The sequence below is a fragment of the Alosa sapidissima genome, chromosome 17 (assembly GCF_018492685.1).
Source record: "Alosa sapidissima isolate fAloSap1 chromosome 17, fAloSap1.pri, whole genome shotgun sequence".
Lineage (NCBI taxonomy): Eukaryota > Metazoa > Chordata > Actinopteri > Clupeiformes > Clupeidae > Alosa > Alosa sapidissima.
This window is the reverse complement of record NC_055973.1, coordinates 3,706,119-3,726,785: the sequence shown is the minus strand read 5'-3', so window position 1 is coordinate 3,726,785 and position 20,667 is coordinate 3,706,119. Positions and strand designations below refer to the sequence as shown.

The following is a 20,667-nucleotide window of genomic DNA, read 5'->3' as shown; positions in this document are numbered from 1 at the left end:
TAAAGGTTTAAATGAAGACTTCAGTATTAGGCCTTTTCTGTAACTGATTCTGTGATGTGTCTCGACTCGACGGTGTGAAGTGCTCTTTGGATATGGTTATATTTTCTAAATGTGAATGTAGTCTCCTTTATAGAAATGTATGATTAGTAACCTGTAGACTGAATAGACGCCAATATCATGTTTACTTATTATGACGGCCTAATGCGGCCTGATACACAGCCAAGTACTCTGATAGGGTGGAAGCTTGTACTTTTAAAAAAGAAATTGTTTTTACAAAGTATAGTATATAAATGTTTTTCTATAAGTGCATGTTTTTTTGTAGATATTATGACGTTGTGTATATATGTATATAAGTGTTTTGTAAATCTATTTAAATATATCACTCTGATGGGTCATGTGACCTTTGGTACTTGTTTAAATATGGCGACTGTCTGTCTGATATTCAAGTCTGATCAAGAGCGTTTAGCTCGAAACGTTACACACGGGTGAAAATCAATAAAAATTCCTGATGGGAGCATGTGCGAGTATTGAAAAATGTAATACAATGTAATGCTATCCAATATTGCATGTAATTAAATGCAGTATTACAATCACATACCAACAATTCAGGATATAATCTAATGAAATACGATTTTCAAATCCTCACCCCAATTGGGCTGTACCATTTTTCTGGTATGTTCAAACTGTTTTCTTTGCTATAATATAATACTGACGAATTAAAACAAATGCACAGTGTAGGCTGCAAAAGCCTGATATACGAATGGGTTAACAAGCGGTGGCCAACTGGCCATTTGTCTAATAATTCACTGCCTTTGTAACATGATAACCAACTTTAGAAAAACATTGAGTAGCAAGATCGTTGGTTTAACCGGAGGTCTCCCTTCACTCAGCGGCCGCGACCATCGCTGCTGCTTAGCTTAGAAATCAGGCCTACAATCACACGCCAGTTACATAGACACGGGGAGAGGTTTAATGAGGCGATTTATCATTTTGTGCATTGATGTCCTAACAAGAAGGAATCTGCACTAATATTCAGAGAATTTCGCATGTAGATTAGTGGTTCTCAACCTTTTTTAAGCAAATGCCCATACACCCATAATTGCAATGTTACCTGCAGTTTGTTTGAAACGAAACGCTACGTGAACATATACTAATCAATTGGACCTGAATTGTCATTCCTCGTTGCCATTATTAGAGGCTAACAACGTGAAGATATTTGTTTTCCCAACCGTGAACAAGTAATTTTTTTTATTTGCTTGACGTTTAGTAGGCTTAGGCTATCCAATAAAAACGAATCAAATGAACCAAAGGTAGGCCTTGTTTTAGGTGAACTTGGCTATTAAATGGGAGACTTTCTGTGGCCCATCTGTAAACAATTCTGGGTCTTAAATTTAAGTTGCATGTTTGCCATTTCGTGCTATTGGTCTGTATGCATTTCCATGTTTGCATTGCACTGCTATACCAAAAAATATTTTTGACTGTGGCGCGCAATTTTACGCACGGGGCGCACATTGAGACAGTGTTAACCCAATTTCAACCCTTCCCATAACGTGTAAGGTATATTGTGCTTGCTAGTATGACTAGTTTCTTTTAACGTGTCGGCCAGCCAGTCACGATCATATGACCTATATTTTGAAGGAAAATTGACTGTGAACCACAAGTGTGAAATCATGTGTGTAGCCTTTATAAAATGGAGAGTGACATCATCAGTCGAAATAGCTGTACCCCCCGAATCTCACAGTATAATTCGAACACTGCCCACAATGAGCACATTTCCTCACATTACGTCTGCAATGCCGATTGGCGGTGGTAGTGAATAAGGAGTTGGGCCAGCATGCAGTAGCCTGAAAAGTTGTGGGTTACAGTATATTCCCGGCTGTCACCTTCGTGCCCTGGAGCAGGTCACTTAACCCCAAGTAGAGCTGAGATCGGGCCCAAAAAATCAAGCCCGACCCTACCCGAGCCCGTGCACATTGTGCCCGAGCCGGCCCGACACATTAACTGTAATTATGAGCCCGAGCCCGATTTAAACCCGACATTTGAGCTATAAATCCGTTTAGAATTATATTAATGAATAATGCAACGGAGGATGAAGAATGTAGGCTAAACTATGTTTGTTTATTCAGAATGTAATGGATTGCAAATGAATCCGAATGAAGAAACGTCACTTACAAGGTAAAATTATGTCCCTGCAGCAAAACTCAACGCATTTCTCTGTGAGGGCTTGCCTCGCTCTCAGGTGTATGCTTGGAGAAATGGAGAAGTGACAAAAGAGGACATTGAAGGCTGGCTATCATTATTTCTGTCATGGCAAGCCTGCTTCATGTTCATCTTAAGTCTTTTTTCTGTCATAGGTGAACATCGTGCGCACTTAATGCACGCAACAAAGCATACCTGACAAATGCATACCTCCGACTTTTCTCCAAACTTGCTCGAAGTTATTTCTCCTATTTTCATCTTCAAGCTTCACGTTGCACTTAAGCTACACAATAGGCCTACAGCACAGCAGGCCCGGTGTGATGCGTGCGAGTGGAGAAGCTGCGCATGGCACGTGTTGCGCAGATGACATTACAAATTACATTTTGTAACTCTGAGCCTAACTTGTATACACTTGTTACTTAGGCCTACTTTGATAAATATATAATATTTCTGACTCTGACTATGGCATAGCTTTAGCTCCCCACCCAAGTAGGCTAATGATTTGAAAAAAAAAAAATGCTTGATCAAGGACCCGGCCCGGCCCGGCCCGAGGATAGTGGCTGGAAATATCGGCCCGACCCGGCCCGCGGTCAAATTCGAGCTCGGGCTCGGGCAGAGAATCTAAACTCTAACCCCAAGTTGCTCGGGGACATTGGCCCTTGTAATATATAATTGACATCGGTCTAACAACAAGTCTGCTAAATTAATACATGTACATGTGGGCTAAATGGCTCACTTCGTCCATACAGGATTTCATCAGTTAATGTCAACCGATAGCCTACTGCAACTTTGATTGGTCAGACCTTAGAAACAGAAACGTTTTTCAACACATTATCAAGTAAGTTCCATCTTCAAAAAACATGACTCATTTGCAAGTGTCCTCCACCGACTTTGCATAGATTCAGACCATTCCAGTAGATGGCGCTACGCGTAAAGAAAGCCATCTAGCAACTGCGAGCGACCCGACAGGGAAGTTCGGATGTTGGAATTGCGTCGTCATACCGGAAGTGTAAAAAAATAACAAAGCAAAACAACAACAACCCCATGTAACGCGTGATATCTGTCTGTGTGTGTACCTGCAAGACCCACAAGCGTGTTCGAAGACCAGTCATACTACGTCTTAAGGCTATAGTTGTCTCTTGAAAACCTGCCTTTCTGTCGCCTGAAGACAGTATGATAGCTATGAGTTTGTTCAGCAATTGTCATTGAGGGAGAGTGGTTTGTTAGCGTGTTAGCTTGTGAGCTTGTTAGCTTGGTGGCTGCCTAACTAACTAAGGAGGAAGGAAGGTCTGGGGATTCCCCTAGTTCACTACTTTCGATTTAGACAGCTACCCACATTCCCAACGCTGTGATGGCAGAACAAAATATTCAATCCAAGTTAGTAACTCAGTTAAAAAATGATCAAATTCAACTATGGAACCCCCCTTACACAACTGAAAATGGGGTCGGACAGGAGCAAATGCATGTAAGTAGCCAGCTCTTCTGCTCTTTACATTTACTTACACGGGTACAAGATGAAGATAATCATTGCTGTTTTTAAATTATATTTTTAGGAGCTTGCTGAAAAATACGCACCTCTGGTCGGTGTTCCTTTGCTAGATGTGGAAGTAGCTTTGGAAACCATAAGATCACAGGCTGTCCACAAGGGATCTGGAAACAAGTTGTTCAGGGAGAAATGTGTGGCCACATTGGAAATAGTCCTCCCCAGAGATGAGAGAAAGGTATCAAGCTATAGGCAAATGCTATTTTTACCCAGGCATATGTGAACTGTATTCATCATTTGACATGTCCTCAAAATGTTTTTAGGATAAAAAGAAGCATTACCTGGAAACCAGGCTGGATGTCCCTGCTCAAGACATAATAAACAGGTAGTTTAGGATGTTTTTGAATTATCAGTCATTGGGAGGTTAATTGGGTTGTTAATGTATTGATATTTTCTTGTTTCTCTTGTGTATTGATGTTCCCTTGTTTTCTCTTGTTTATTTTCAAGAATAAAAGAAGATTTTGGTTTGAAGTACTTCAAACTCATTTTGTCTGGAAGGACCATAGATCCCAGTATGTTATTTTTTCTCAACAATGATATTCTTGATTATACAGCACAGCTGCAGGAAGTCCAGGACTAGTCTCCAGCTTTTATTTGATTTAGAGAACTCTTTTATCTCACACTCTCCCGTGGTTATTAACATAACCAACCTTCCCGGTATTTGGAGTCCAGTGGAGTGTACTACGAATCTCGATTAGTGGGTTAGCGAGGTATGTTGCGCTCAAAGCCAGGCTATGCTGTGACACGAAAGTGGATCTGTTTTAGTGTCGCTATATCACCATGGTGGTAGGATTCTGTCATATATCTTACAGGTGGAGCTCCGCCTCTACTAACATTTTGGATCTCGAATGCGCTTTAATAGTGCTGTGCGTGCAAATATCCCACTATGGACGTGCATACCATACAACAACTGATGACAATTGATTTATTTGATGTTATAGGTTAGACACAAAAAATGACCGCAGTGTAGATTAAGCTATCACTCATGAATGCGGAAGTAATTGTTTTTAAATAGAGGTGGTCTTGTGCGTTTCCACGTTACACGATTGGCCAAAGTCATCCCAACACCGAGAACGCGCACAGATCGGAGCTGAAAGCCTAGTTTCACAAATATATCACATAACTGCAATCGTAGTATCACTTAACGTATACCCCTGAGTCAAGGCTTTGTCAAGCCTCGATATGTCTACATAGCCTAGATATGTCTTAACGCGCTTCATAGTATACCCCACTGTTCACCCTGTTGTGACTTGTTTTACGATAATAACCATCGGACAATACATATTTCCCTTGTGTATTATTGGAAATGACAATGCTCAAAATTAACAAAAAAGAAATGCTATATTAAGCCTATTGTGCTTGTTTGCATGCATTTGAAACCATGGTGGTGTATCCTCATGAACAACTGCTAGTCAACTACCAGATATCTGCATTTTCTTAGTAGGCAGTGTGTCTAATAAGCATCTAAGCAATTCATTATGTTACATTCAAACATTTAGAGTCATGGAGCCAGTGTAAGTGTGCTCCACCTGTACAGGACGTAGGCCGTATCAACTCAGCTTGCACAGTCTGGGCCAGTTTAAACAGCATGGTGCAGAGCTGGTGTATAAAGTTATTATGTAACATTATGCATTGCATATATGTGTAAATCTCGAGGGTCTGAGGAATGAGGTATTAGTAACTACCATGCATGACTTGACTCCTCTGCCTTACAGAGAAGAGGCTGGATGAGCAGAAAGTGATGACCAATAGCAAGATCATGGTGCTGAAGGTCAGCAAGCCCGAGGGCATACAAGCCATGACTGAGGAGGAGGAGAAGAAGAAATCGCAGGATGAGGGCATGCAGCGCACTCAGAAAGGATTCCAGATCCTGTCCGAGAGAGGCAAGTCCCTGGACACAAACCCACCATGGCAGCCATGATGGATAGATAGATAGATAGATAGAAAGATAGATACCGGTAGATAGATAGATAGATAGAAAGATAGATACCGGTAGATAGATAGATAGAAAGATAGATAGCCTTTATTGTCATTGTACAGTTGCATGTGCAACACAATTGGGGTTGCTCCATCTGATAAAGTGCATTTTGGGTAAAAGAATAACAGGAAATCTTTGACAAATGTGGAAGGATTGCCTGTTTGTATAACATATGAATTGCGCTCTGTTTGTTGATATATACAGATGGCAGTGAGGACCCAATGACTACTCCATTTTTGGAGATTGCTGATCAGAAAGGAAACCCTCTTACAATTCCTCCTAGTGAGAAAAAGGTGAAATAGTAAATTGTATTTATGTCTTATAGCATTTGATAAGAAAAAATATCTTTACACATCAAACGTGATTTGTAGGAACTTGAACCAATTCTTTCTTTTATAATTGTGTGGAAGATGGAGTCTGTGAGTCTCATCCAACATCCAAATTCAATGAATTGCTCTTTAGAGTAATCTAGCTGTCCATTCTGTATGTGTGCTCAACAGCCAGTACTGTTCCTACTGGCTCTGTACATGTCAAGCATTGGCTGGGACTGAGTTACGGAGTCATATAACACAATGCTTCATGAACATTGGGTTTTTTGATTAGCTATTTAGCTTAAATATCAGCAAGCCCTTCACTAGAATCGTGGATTGTACCTCTTCACCTATTCGCGCCGGATGCTGCACGACGCAACATTCTATCTCCCGCCGGTTGCTGCATAGCGCAACATTGAATCTCCCGCTGGTTGCTGTGTAGCGCAGCATGCTTTTTATTTCATGTTTCTAGGTGCTACAGAGGCTTAGATATTAAGGTTTTGGTAGACAATTCTTAGTATTTTTTCAGAAAACCCTCAGGAAATAAGGTTATTTAGTCTAGAATGCCATAGGATTCTATAGGCGTTTTTAGCAGGCATTATAGGAGTAAATGGGTTAAAGGAAAACTCTGACTCATATAGGAAAACTCATTTTTCATATAGATCTCTGTTTCTCCAGGTCAGTCAGTATGAAAAAAAAAAAATCATTGTTACTGTACCTATCTTGAGTTGCTGCTACAGCTAGAGTAGTCAGGCAGCTCAGTGCTACACTCTGGGGGCGTGATTGTTAAAGATTACTGCTCTAGCTGTACTCGCTTTTTCCATAAAGTTATTTTAGTACTTGGTGACCTCGCGAAACAGAGATCTATGTGAAAAATTGCATTTGGAGTCTTTTTTAAGTGGATCGGACTGTAGTTGACTCTCAGGTTACCTCTCGTTTGATAGGCTCTGATCCTGGCCATGGGCTTCCATGAGAAGGGCCGAGCACTGATGAAGCGCAGGCAGCACGAGGCTGCCCTCTGCTACCTGCTGCAGGCCGACACTGAGTTCAGGTGAGCTCCCGTTCTTTCAGTGCTGGGTTTGGAGATAAGAGGTTTTGCAGAGGTGGTTACAATCTCCAGAGCCATTTTAAAGGAGAAATCCACACATAGATTTCACATACAGTAGATCTCTGCTTCTCGAGGTCACGGAGTAGCCTACTGTCGGTCCAAAAACTCGATTGTTTTCATTTTTTTGTACCAACAGTACTCGGTGAAGAAGAAACTGAGATCCTCGAGAAACTGAGATCTATGTAAAAACTCGCTGGATTTCTGGAGTCTTTTATCTGTACCATCTTGAAAAACTGAAAGTCTTTCAAAGGAATCCATGTGGTGCACTCTGTTTTGCCAATAAACAAAACAAGATGTTTGCAGTTGCATGCACCATTTGTTTGTGTGTGTATTATGGTACATGGTGCAGAGTTCCTCCATTTGAGCCTATTCTTTGCCGTCACCCTGGAGTAAGCACTCCACGCCCATATGATGTATTTCCCTCCAGCAAGTGTGGCTCCACACTGCTGAACACAGTGGACAACTATGCCGTGCTGCAGCTGGACGTGGTGTGGTGCTACCAGGCGTTGGACGCCCTCGACTGCCTGGCGGACAGCAAGTCGCGGCTCCAGCGCGCCGAGGACTGCTTCCTCAAGTGCTACGGTGAGCAGCAGCAGAGACTGCTGCAGATCAAGGTACTTCCTCTTCAGGCCTGTAACACACGCCTTGTCCATGTCCTGCTGTTACCAGAGACTTTATAAGGGAGGATGTATGTGCCTTACAGTCCGTATAGCCTGACATGCAAATGCTCTGGATTTCATTTTAGCTGTATTGGTGCTCATGATTGTCTTTCCTTCTTTTAGGGTACACACCAGCAGCATTCACCTTGGGTTGAATTTTTTTATGGAGATGCAGTCTGGATAATGTAGTCTTTTTTTGTTTGATTCCTCAGGGGAGCTCAGGAGGCGAGGAGGTCCTGTTCCTGAGGCTATATCTTCTGCAGACTCTGCTGGCTTATTATGAAGGCAAAGACAACCTGGCCCGAGAGAGACTGAACAAGGTATTTTTCATAAGTATTCTGGCTCATGAGCTACATTCATGGTACAGCTTTCATGGTACAGCTTAGAGTACAAGAATGACACCGGTTTGACAGTCAGGATGTCACATACAGATAAAATACTTTTAAAGTACTAGCATTGGGTCACTTGCGCTTCAGCCTGGTTGGTGCTTACGGAACAGGACGCAAAAGTCAATGAGGAGACCCAAGGTCTATCTAGGACCAGGGAGCAGGAGCAGAGCACACAAAGCTTTTAGTGAATTTTATTAGTGCAAAACTACTAACATTTTGACTCCCATGCGTCTTCTTCAGACTCTGAAGTAATCTCTGAAGTACTCTTAAAGTACATCGCATATCATCACTTGACTTAAACTTTATTAGATGCCATGTATTTTATTGTATTGATTTATATTGGGCTGTACTGTATTGACATATGGCATATGAACATGGATGGCTTTTTCCAGGTGGAAGATCTGTTTAAGCGGTTACGTCTGGACACAGACAAGTTGGAAATGCTGATTGCTATGGGCTTCACTGACCAGGAGGCTCGTCTGGGCCTGAGGGCTTGCCACGGTGATGTGAGCAGAGCAGCCGAACACATCAGTCAGAGGAGAAAGGTTTGTGCGAGAATTTCTGGTTTTGTCTCCTGTAGTCTTGGGCCCGTTTCCCAAAACCATAGTTGCTAACCAAGTTAGCAAGTTAGCAACTTTGTTGGTTGGCAATGGGAAATTTTATTGCAATCAACCAAGTTGCTAACAGTTTATCAACTATGGTTTTGAGGAACTGCAACATGTTGTTATCTGCTGTCCCATACGCTACTGCCTCCTAGTTCTCTGTCAAATACTAATTGACCACCCGCTCACATTTAGAGCTGTTCTGTTCTTTTTACCTTGGCACTGCTGTTTCTCCATGGTATTCTAGTTGTAGAGTAGTACTGCCAGATAGCATCTGAAAAGGGACAATCCAATTTTGCTGAAAAAGCGCAAAGGCAGTTGGGTCCGGGACTTTAGCATTAGAATCTAGAGTTTGAAAATGTGACCCTATGGGGGAAGTGGCTGCTGTGTAGCAAATTAGTATTTACAAACAAAAATGGGTAAGCCATTCTTAGAATGATCAATAAGAATCATAGAGAAAGTGCATAATCAACATATACATTCTTAAACATGTAAGTAGAAATGAAATAGATAGAAAGGTTATATATAAATCATGTCTATCAATTACATACATAAACTAAATGCGTTCACGTTACTCACGTTGCAGACTCCCATACCGCTGACAGTTTCATTCAATCTAACGCTACAAACGGAGCATTTAACTGGACTGGAGCCATAGATAGTGATTACAAAGTATAGATAGTGACTACATTATACAAACAATACATGTAAACTACAAATATGTGAACAGAGATAAACTTACAGTTGACAGGGTCACAAAAACAACAATTCCAGACACGCCATCCACCTCAGACAAAGACACACCAGACTCCGGTTAATAACTAATTATCTGCAGATGGAGAGAGGGTGACATGTCTCACCATGATGTGGAGGCAAGATGACCGGGATTCCAAACACTATAATATACTACTCTTTAGCTACGTACTGTTTTGGCTGTGAACTACTTCTAAAGATTTACTGCATGTAATTCATTATGAACCTGTGGTAGAACTTGACGAACTTGACACTCTGCTATCCTCCATCCCTGAGCATGACTGTCCGCTTCTTGTTCTCGGTGATATGAACATCCACTTAGATGCCCCAGGCTCAGCGGACTTTTTGGCCCTGGTCCACTCCTTTGACCTCGAACTGGTTCAAAGCCCACCGACTCACAAAGCTGGCAAAGAGCTTGACTTCATCTTCACTCGGAACTGCAGCACAGACACCCTCATGGTGACGCCTCTCCATCTTTCTGACCACTTCTTCATCCAGTTCAATGTCAGCCTGTCAGAACAGCCTCCGGCTCCTCAGCCGATGGTCACGTTCCGCCGCAACATCCGGAACCTGTCTCCAACGCACTTCTCCTCTGTGGTTGCCTCCGGTCTACCTCCACTCAACACCTTCTCCTCTCTGGAGGTTAATGAAGCCACTGACTCGCTCTGCTCCACACTGACCTCGTGTCTAGACGAGCTGTGCCCTCTTACCACAAGGCCAGCTCGATCTAAACATTCTCATCCATGGCTAAATGATACCCTCCGATCGCAGCGCACCAAACTCAGAGCCGCGGAGAGGAAATGGCACAAATCCAAACTAGCTGACGACCTCAAAAACTACCAGACACTCCTGACCTCCTTCTCAGCCAGCATCACTGCTGCTAAGACTGCTTTCTACAATGACAAAATCAACAGCGCTACAGACACTCGAAAACTTTTCTCAACCTTCAAATCGCTACTCAACCCTCAGCTGCCTCCTCCTCCATCCAGCCTTACTGCAGATACCCTCGCCTCATTTTTTACAAACAAAGTGGCGGCAATCAGCAGTCAATTCTCTACATGCCCACTCAACGCATCTGACTCAGATACCGCACTCCTACAACCTCTAGGGACTGCTGGAACATCTTTTTCAGCATTCACGCCTCTCTCCGAGAGTGAAGTGTCCAGACTCCTGACATGCAGCCGTCCTACCACATGCTCGCTGGACCCTATACCTACGAGCCTACTTCAGTCCATCAGCCCGACCATCGCTCCAGCTATCACACATGTGATCAATGCCTCGCTAACCTCCGGCACATTTCCAACAGCGTTCAAAATGGCCCGGGTAACACCGTTACTTAAGAAAGCTTCTCTCAACCCTGCTCAAGTCGAGAACTACCGCCACTACTGCCTTTCCTATCCAAAGGCATTGAACGAGCAGTCTCCAAACAGGTCTCTGACTTCCTTTCACAGAACAACCTTCTGGATCCAAATCAGTCTGGGTTCAAAAGCGGCCACTCTACCGAAACGGCTCTGCTGTCTGTAACAGAAGCCTTAAAAGAAGCCAGGGCGACCGCTCGGTCATCAGTACTCATTCTGCTTGACTTATCGGCTGCCTTTGACACGGTTAATCACCGTATCCTTCTCTCTATACTCGCTGACATGGGAATCTCCGGTTCTGCTCTCTCCTGGTTTGAATCCTACCTCACAGGACGCTCGTTTAACGTATCATGGCTTGGTCAGCTATCCGCACCTCACCATCTCACCACAGGGGTCCCCCAGGGCTCAGTGCTGGGCCCCCTCCTCTTTGCTATCTACACCACCTCCTTGGGACAGATTATCCGTTCGCACGGCTTCTCATACCACTGCTATGCAGACGACACACAGCTCTATCTGTCCTTTCCACCTGACGACCCCCTGGTTTCAGCACGGATCTCGGATTGCCTTTCAGACATAGCTACATGGATGAAGGCACACCACCTCCAGCTGAACCTCTCAAAGACTGAACTGCTGGTCATCCCAGCTAAACCTACCATACACCACGACATCAACATCAAATTTGACTCCCTGTCTGTTTCACCGACCAGGACTGCAAGAAATCTAGGAGTTGTTCTTGACAACCAACTAAACTTCTCGGATCATGTTGCCTCAGTCGCCCGGTCATGCCGTTTTGCACTCTACAACATACGGAAAATCAGGACTTACTTGACTCAAGATGCTACCCAACTTCTGGTTCAGGCAATAGTCATCTCACGACTCGACTACTGCAATGCCCTCCTGACAGGTCTCCCAGCCTGCGCAGTGAAACCACTTCAGATGATCCAGAACGCGGCGGCGCGCCTGGTCTACAACCAACCCAAAAGGGCACATGTTACCCCGCTGCTCATCCAGCTACACTGGCTACCTATGGCGGCCCGCATCAAATTCAAGTCTCTAACGCTTGCCTACAAAGTAGTCTCCGGTTCTGCTCCCACCTACTTGAATGCCCTCATACAGACTTACACTACCTCCAGACCGCTGCGCTCCTCTGACGAACGACGTCTAGCTCTACCACCGGTACGCTCAAGCCAATCCAAACTTTTCTCATCTGTTGTTCCTCGTTGGTGGAACACACTGCCAGTTCCTACAAGGGCAGGGACATCCTTTTCCACTTTCAAAAAACTCCTGAAGACCCAGCTCTTTAGAGAACATCTACTCTCATAGCAACACTTACAACAAGTCTTACTGATCCTAGCACTCACCAGCCGTTTTAAACTGACAAGTAACTGTTAAAAACAGCACTCACCGACGCACTTATTCTTACTGTACTCTAATGTTTTTTTTTAAACTGTCCTAAAATTGTGAGAATTGTTCTAAAAACTTACTGTTTACCATGTTGTTAGTCGCTTTGGTTAAAAAGCGTCAGCCAAATGTAATGTAATGTAATGTAATGTAATGTAATGTAATGTAAAGAGGTGTATTTGTTATTGTTAGCTTAACAGTATTTTGAACACTTGAAAAAAGCATTATTTTAATATCATCTGCCCTCAAATGTATGCCTGTTAAATGTATGTGTGTGTGGACCGTGCACCCAACAGGATAAGGAGGAGATGAGACAGAGGGAGCGGAGCAAGCGGAGGCGGAGACAGGAGGGCATCAACACGTTGGTGGAGCTGGGCTTTGCCAAGCGAGACGCAGCACGGGCCCTGCACCAGGCCAATGGGGACGTGGACACGGCTTATGGGGTGAGCACCCTACTAGTAGGACACAACACACACACCCACTTGATTTGGCTGTGTGACAGCTGGAGCTGCCATGGTAGATTGGGTTTACTGAAAAGGCCAATCCAGCTGTACATCTGGCATCATTAAAGCTGAACAACAACATGAATACATTTCAGGTTATCTATCTATCTACATTTCTGGTTCTCAAACAGAAATTTTGAGGAAACCCAACGCGTTTTTATACAGGCTCATAGTCATAAAGTGTTTATTATAAAGTAGCCTAATAGGCTACAGATCTCTTATACAGCTCAGTCATGAAAGTCTGCCTCTGATCTAGGCAGCACCCATAGTTTAAAGCAGCTTTTCCAGAAACCTAGCATTTTATCGTTGTTTTTATGTAGAATTTAACTTATGACCATTGACCAAGGCCTAGTCTGATAAATTGCTTAAAATCTCTCAAAAGTAATCAGTAAACCATAGGGCAGACATGTTTGGACACTGGTCCATTCATAAATTGGACTTGCAGAAGCGCGACACGTATATTTATTTAATATCCGTTTTTATTAATGCTTCATTGCACTGATGCGTTGATGGGTGCCTTACCGGCTCTTTCTGTCAGATCCTCCTTGACGCATCCCAAGCCATGGATACGGCCAGCAGCTCTAGCACAAGTCCCTCTGAGCCCGACAAACAGACCAAGCTGGATCAGGTACTGGACATTCATCATCGGCACAACTGCACACAACTGACCAGCTTATCATGTGTTCAATCTTGACTCAGTCTACTACAGTTCCATTGGGTTGCTATTCATCAAGAGTCTAAATAGTATCAAGCCATCAAAATGTGAAAAATCACCACACACTGGTATATCCTGCTGATTATGTTATTGGTGCGAACAACGCGTCTTTTCCCATTTTGATGGCTTGATACTCTTGCTGCACTTCACCAGCACCTGGGACTCAAGAAAGGCTGTGCACAGGGTCTTTGTTCTTTTCTTTAAATAGAATATTTAAGGGAAACTTAACTCACCCTGTGTGTGTGTGTGTGTGTGTGTGTGTGTGTGTGTGTGTGCGTGTGTGTGTGTGTGCGTGTGTTTATTCATCTAAAGCCTGACCTGTCCTCCTCTCCCCGGTGCAGCTGGCATTCCTGGGCTTTGATCGGCAGGCGGTGGAGGCGGCGCTGCATCTGACGGACTGGGAGGTGACCCAGGCCACTCAGCTGCTGCTGGACAACCAGGGGACGCTGCCCCCCGAGCTGCTCTCACCCTCCCCACCCTCCACCTCCTCGCCCTCAGAGGAGCCCAGCACATCCTCAGAGTCAACAGGTAGAGGGAGACACACACACACACACTTGTGCACACTTATATCTCTGCCACTCGCACAGATATCACAGATACACACACACACACATACCCTATATATATATATATATATATATATATATATATATATTCAATTCCAAAAAAGTTGGGACGCTGTGCAAAATACACATAAAAGCAGAATGTGATAATCTCCAAATCTCGTGAGCCCAAATTTAGTTGCAAAAGGACATAGACCACATATCAAATGTTGAAAGTTACACATTTGACTCCTTCATGGAAAATATAAGGTCATTTTGAATATGTTGCCAGCAACACGTCTCAAAAACTTTGGGACGGGGGCGACTAAAGGCTGGTAAAGTTGTGTAATGATAAAGACAATAGAAGAAGGAACATTTCATAACTACCTGGGTTAACTGGCACCATGATTTGGTATAAAAAGAGCATCTCAGAGAGGCAGAGTCTCTCAGAAGTAAAGATGCTAATGCATTCATCATTCTGTGAAAACGTGTGTGGGCAAATAATGCAACAATATAAGAAACATACTCTTCAACATGAAATGACATTTCATCATCCAGCGTACATAACATCATTCAAATATTCAGAGAATCCAGAGAAATATTTGCAAACAAAGGACAGGGCTGAAAAGCAATATTGGATGGCTGTAGTTTTTTGGGCCTCAGATAGCATGGCTTTAAAACCAGACCTGTTTGTGTAAAGAAAATCGTGTTATTCTTGTTGTTTTATGTGGTGGTGGTGGTATTTTATGTGGTTGATGTTTTTCCTGTAGGCACAGCTAGTCTGGACGCAGACCTGGTGAACGAGGTTCTGGAGGACATTCCTCAGCATGAGGAAGACTATCTAGACCTGACACTAGATGAAGAGAGTGAAATCATCGCCAAGATGAGGTCATACCTGGAGACAAAGGAAACGTCCTGCTAAAGGGAGGTTCATCTATTTTGAAAAGCACTTATTGGCACATTTATGGGCTAAGCATTGCTGGAGACTGTAAGTCCTGAAATACGTTTCCTTGAAGGAATTGAGCTTTGATGGCCTGAATGTTAATGATTCAGGGCTTTAAGAGTGGGATTTTATTTTGTTGATCAGGAAAAAAAAACAATGCGATTTTGATTAATTGCCCTATATGAAGACACAGTTGTCTTGAAAGTTTACATTTAAGCCATGGAACTGGCAATAATTAGTTACAGTTCACACTGTATGTTGTTGTTGTTGCATCTTTCAAAGATGATTAAAAGTTAAATTAAATTAAATTTGAATTTAAAAGACTTTGCATTTGGTTGGTAAATTAAGTTATGTTGTGTTCGAGACATTTTTGTTCATATGGTTAAGCAATTGTTGTCAGTTCATTTAATTCCTAATGCCACAGAGTTTGTTTCTGTGGTTCATGTAGTAATTGTGTTCATATTTCATGCAATAAATCCTTGCTTTAGTTCATTTTAAATCAGTAGTACAGTGTCATTTTTCCTAATACACTTTATGAAGCAAACACTGATTACACCGATAATGGAATGATCATTTTTAATGATGTTAATCTTAATTGTATGATCAAATACTGAGATAAAAATTAAACTTAAAGTACAAATCAACAATGTGATTTGAACATCTTGGAGGACACTGGGAAATAAACCCAAGTTATTTTTCTGACTCCATTCCGGCTCCATCTGTAATATCCTTTTGTTATGGTCTTATGCATATGGGAAAGACTCCAATCTAGAATCGGAGTGTTTGTCAGAAACTGATCACATCGTATAAAACAATTTGCTGGTGTCTCTGTCGCATTCTCACTAGGTGCATCTACATCGAAACTCAACTCCATCCACACAGCGACACCAGGGCGTGATTAAAATACTGTTTTTTTTGGTCATGGTTTTTAGTATGGTTTTATTTTACATTTCTTTGAGGAAGAGAAAAAGCAATGGGGCAAAGACACAGTCTGTGGTGGTGATGGTGGAGGGGTTCAGGGATGGCGGGGGCGTTGTAGTCCTCGTCGTCGGGGCGCTATCTGGGGATGATGTGGGGGGCTTAGAAATAGTTGACAACCCTGCGGATGGACTGGATGTTGGGGTTCTGGGCCTGCCACTCGTTGTGGCTGCAGTAGTTGCCTCTCTCCACAATGTACATGCGGCCACGGAAGTTGGGCTCTTCGTACATCACCCAGCTGTAAAGGAACACGCATACACAAACACACAGGCACACACATATAGCATTTTCACATGAACATGATTCATTCATCTATTACCATGGCTGTTGCAGCTATGCCTAACATATTTCAAGTATAACTAACTGAGACAATCTGGGTTCTCTGCGGTATGAAATTTTCCACTCTTACATTTCCTGAGTAGATCCAATGCAAGATTTGTTTTCTACGAGATCTGATTTACTGTAATTTGTCTGAACTGGTTCTATTCACAGCAGTGCAATGGAGATAGCTGCTCCAGGCCAAGCTGATAAAATAGGCCCACCTAGTGACAATTGATTCTCTTTGTCTGAGAGAAATAGATCACGTAAGCCGTGTTGGTGACAGCCGTGTTGGTGACAGTCCCTGGCATTATTTATTACGTGCCTTCAAATAGATTCACAGTAATGTACTGAGGCAATGTTTAGTTCTCACCGTAAACAAGCAGCGGTAATTAATCAGTGTGACTAAACAAGGATGTTAATTAATAGTATGTTGCAGATTAATTTAACTGCCCTTCACATTTTATGTCTAATTAAACCTTGGTAATTGTTATTAATTGTCAGCATATGTTTTTCACCCATGAGTAATTGTTTGTCCACATCTGATTTGTATAGAACTATGTAGTGGTATAGTCTACAGGCAGACAAACCTGCTGCATCCTTGCTGTGAGGGGACAGATTTACCTCCACCTCACCAGCAGTGGTCAGTGTTCTGCTTATTTTCTGACCCCTTCAACCCCTCTCAGTGATATATTTGACAAATCGAGACCTTCTCACTCACTGCCTGACCCTGTGCACAGAATCAAGACAGGTCTTGACTGGAGTGTGTAACATTGCCCAAAAGCCTACAGCTATACTCCTCTACTTTAGCCCAGCCTGTTGTGTTAACCAAACAGAGGGAATGTATGCAGAGAGGCTGTAAGGCTCAACAGCTCTGGATTGATGGCCCAAGCTCCTCTGTCGCCTGATGCTATCCTATCCTAACATTTGGTGCTGCACTGTCTAAGGTGGGGATAGAAAGGATGTGTGTGTGTGTTCAGGTTTGGGCTGGAGATGGGACTTACGCTCCGTCACCGTAGACTCTGATGGAGTTGATGCAGGTCTTGGTGAAGCCACGGCTCTGCAGGAAGGGGCAGTCGTCGCACAGCTCCACACACTGGCCGGAGTAGTTGCAGCCCTCAAACAGCTCAATTCTGTAGTGCTCACCATGCTGAGAGAGTGGGGAGAGAAGGAGAGAGATGAGAAGATGGCCGGAATTCATGTTTGTATAACACACACATACAACCAGGGACAACATACAAAAATAAACTGCATGTCATCTGTGATCTGTTGACATATCTGACATGACATGACTCCCATGTGTTGGTACCATGTGTTCAGCCCCGCCCTCTTTGGCTACTCACCATCCTGATTGGCTTGCAGGAGCCCATGTGATCGTTGTGGGAGTTCCAACGCTGGAACTCAGGGTACTCGCCGCGCTCCAGAATGTACTGCTGGCCCTTGAAGTCAGGGTGGTCGTAGCAGATCCAAGCGCCGCTCTCCACACGGATGGAGTTGACGCGGTTCATGAAGCCACGGTCCTGGAAGTTATCGCAGTCGCCGAACACCTCCAGCTTCCTCCCGGTGAAGCATTTGCCCTCGTAAAACACGATCTGAGGGTAGGGAGTGAAGGGGACCACACACACACGTCAGTACACAGATGATGCGGGAGGGAGGAGGGACATACACGTGTTCACACACAACAAACACACACATATACCCACACACTCACACACATATACATGTATACACGTGTGCAAACCCCCAAGGGAGCGGTGGAGGAAAATGGGTGGGGGGGGGGGGGGAGAGATGTTGGAGTCAGTGTCAGGTGTAAGGTGCTCTGAGCTGCATATGAATGAAGTTGTCTATGGGGGCACTGTTGTGATGTGCATTTCAATGCTGCATCTGAGAAATGGCAGAGAGAGGAAGCAAGAGGAGAAATAGCCCAGAAATCCCAAACTGCTGCGTTTCCTTGATTGCTCTGCCTTCCTCTAGAATGGACTGTTCGGCTTTTCTGCTTTCCTCTAGAATGTGACTGGCGGACTGTTCGTATCTCTCAGTAAGCTGTCTAGATAGGGAATATTGGCTTTTAGCACACACTTCATTTCCTTTTGTCAAAAGGGAAGAACAATTATTCTTTCAATGGAAAGGCACTTTGCAAAAAACATGTAAAAAAAATGCAGCTCAGTTCTTAATGGCATCCTCTTTGATGGGAAAGAGCAGTCCTTTGTGTTGGCTTTGTGAGAGGTTTAGGTTGAAAAGACCAAAATTTTGTCCATTTAATTGATTAGGAAATCCCATCTAATCCATAGCTATGAGATTGGCCCAGACTGGCGTCCATTGATTTGCAAAGTGTGAAATTGAAAAGCCAGGCCTCCAGATTACCAGTGCTGTGGAGAGACTCAGTGAGCGTTACAGTGAGCCAACTCCCATCCTCCACACACTGGTCTCTCTCTCTGTGTCATCTATTGTCACTATATCCACTACCACCATCACTCCTACTGCTGCTGCTGCTGCTGCTATTGCTACTACGATTACTGTGTCCAACTTACTCCAACCCATTCTACTGTCACAACCAGCGCCAAATCTGAAACATCTCTTTCTCTGCCAACACCACAACCAACTCTTTCCAAGACACTAGAGAAATGTCACATAAAAGTAGCTGATAAAAAAAATACACTGTGGAAACTGGGTTTCCACTGTCCATGTTATTTCCACTGTCCCACTGGCCTGAGAAAGCTTGTCGCTGCTTTACGCTTTGACAATTAGTACCTGGATAATTCACCCATGGGATGAGTCCAAAACACTGTTTTAGAGTCTTTTTTTTTTTTTAATAAAGCTAATCTTTGACTCAAAATCCTTTTAAAAGTTCAATGCATATATTCTGATGTGGTCAAATGCCTCGCCTATTTCAGCCCTGCTCTGTGTTGGAAGCCAATAGGCCATGTACCTTTGGTCAGGTCGGCTTAAGTGCTTACCTTTCCAGAATACTGCGACATTTTCACTGGATGTTGTCCAACCTGACCCACAAGTAAGAAAGTGTGACACTGAAAAAGTTGGACACCCTGATATATATGGCCTGGCTCGTGCACGGTGGTATCGCGAGGTTTACCTGACAATGGCCGCACAATAAGGGGCTTAGGGCTTCTGCAAGCTGGGCATTTTCCCTTCACACTTGGCAATGCTGATTCTGGGCTTTAGCTGCAGGGGAAAATGTGGCTACACAATGGATTTTGCTTGAACGGGGCTTTGTAGGACTGTTTCGCATATGCTATGCTTCTCTTTAGCACATGCTGAATGCAAAGGACAGGGAACCACACAGAGAGAGAGAGAGAGACAGAAAAGACAGAAAGAGAGAGGGACTGGGTGGGGTGGGGTAGTAGAGTGTAATATGTTACTGACTTTGTTACTATAGCAACCAGGTGCTGTGCATGGCATTGGAAGGAGCTTTAATTATCGTGTCCTTTCTCCACTTTACCATGACCTACCTTTGTCTGTAAGTGCCTCCTCCCTGCTGAACTTTATATCAATTTAAGTGTTTGCCACCAGAAAGCCTTGGATGATGAGAGAATGTCCTTTATTTCTGTTCTGTATGGTGAGATACAATGCCACTTCAGGACAGGGGACTATGCCATTCATTATAAAGTTTCAAGAGAGTTTTGTTTAAATTGAATTATCTTGATGTTTAAAAGAGCAATTGTTGGGCATAGATTACACATTTTTGAAAGTGGCATATTAAACTTGAAATTAGAATCCAAAGGAACAGTATAGTAAATATTTTTTGAACAATGCTCAGTATGCAGTAAGACAAACCTTTCCCACAATTTTGTACTATAAGGTATTTCACAAGCTACATAAGTATACAAGTTCATTTATTTGTCATAAATTAAATAGTGTGAATTGAACATCTGAAATGTTCTTAACCGTTGTGTCACAACCACATCGTAGTACTTTGTAAAAATCCTCTATGTCTGCCCATAATAATATAATAATGAATATCTGTTATAATATTCAGATAAAGTGACATAGCAGCACTAACAGTATGCATTATGCATCATTTATAAAAACTCACTGGCAGCTACATTATTCCTTGACCTACTCTAAATTCCTCAAGACTTTGAAACCAAGCTCTAGAAGTTGATGTCACTGACACAGTCTTGTTAATAAGTGTCTTGACTATTTTAAATATATTTTTGGGGGGCTTTTTTATGTCTTTAATCAGATAGGACAGTGAAGTGACTGACAGGAAGCAAGTGGGAGAGATGGGATGGGATCGGGAAATGACCCGGGCCGGACTCAAATCCGGTCCCCGTAAGGTGGGTGGACCCAAATGTGGTATGGGTACTGAAGCCAGTTGAGCCACAGCGCCTCCATAGGTGTCTTGACCA

The 20,667-nt window shown here is 43.2% G+C and overlaps 2 protein-coding genes across 2 annotated transcripts; one reads left to right on the top strand and one right to left on the bottom strand.

Annotated features, from left to right (window-relative positions):
- The first annotated feature begins 3,205 nt into the window (after positions 1 to 3,205).
- On the top strand, positions 3,206 to 15,503 carry nub1 (negative regulator of ubiquitin-like proteins 1). Its single transcript, XM_042067091.1, has 14 exons — positions 3,206 to 3,664; positions 3,753 to 3,920; positions 4,006 to 4,067; positions 4,190 to 4,254; positions 5,458 to 5,625; positions 5,925 to 6,013; positions 6,976 to 7,082; positions 7,567 to 7,753; positions 8,011 to 8,118; positions 8,580 to 8,732; positions 12,598 to 12,744; positions 13,343 to 13,432; positions 13,861 to 14,047; positions 14,832 to 15,503. The coding sequence occupies exons 1-14, from the start codon at positions 3,551 to 3,553 to the stop codon at positions 14,981 to 14,983; spliced, it is 1,797 nt and encodes a 598-aa protein (XP_041923025.1). The 5' UTR covers positions 3,206 to 3,550; the 3' UTR covers positions 14,984 to 15,503.
- Positions 15,504 to 15,582: 79 nt separating this feature from the next.
- crygn2 (crystallin, gamma N2) lies at positions 15,583 to 19,305 on the bottom strand. Its single transcript, XM_042067094.1, has 4 exons — positions 19,258 to 19,305; positions 17,644 to 17,892; positions 17,305 to 17,450; positions 15,583 to 16,220 (listed from the first exon to the last, which is right to left on the bottom strand). The coding sequence occupies exons 1-4, from the start codon at positions 19,276 to 19,278 to the stop codon at positions 16,085 to 16,087; spliced, it is 552 nt and encodes a 183-aa protein (XP_041923028.1). The 5' UTR covers positions 19,279 to 19,305; the 3' UTR covers positions 15,583 to 16,084.
- Positions 19,306 to 20,667: the final 1,362 nt, after the last annotated feature.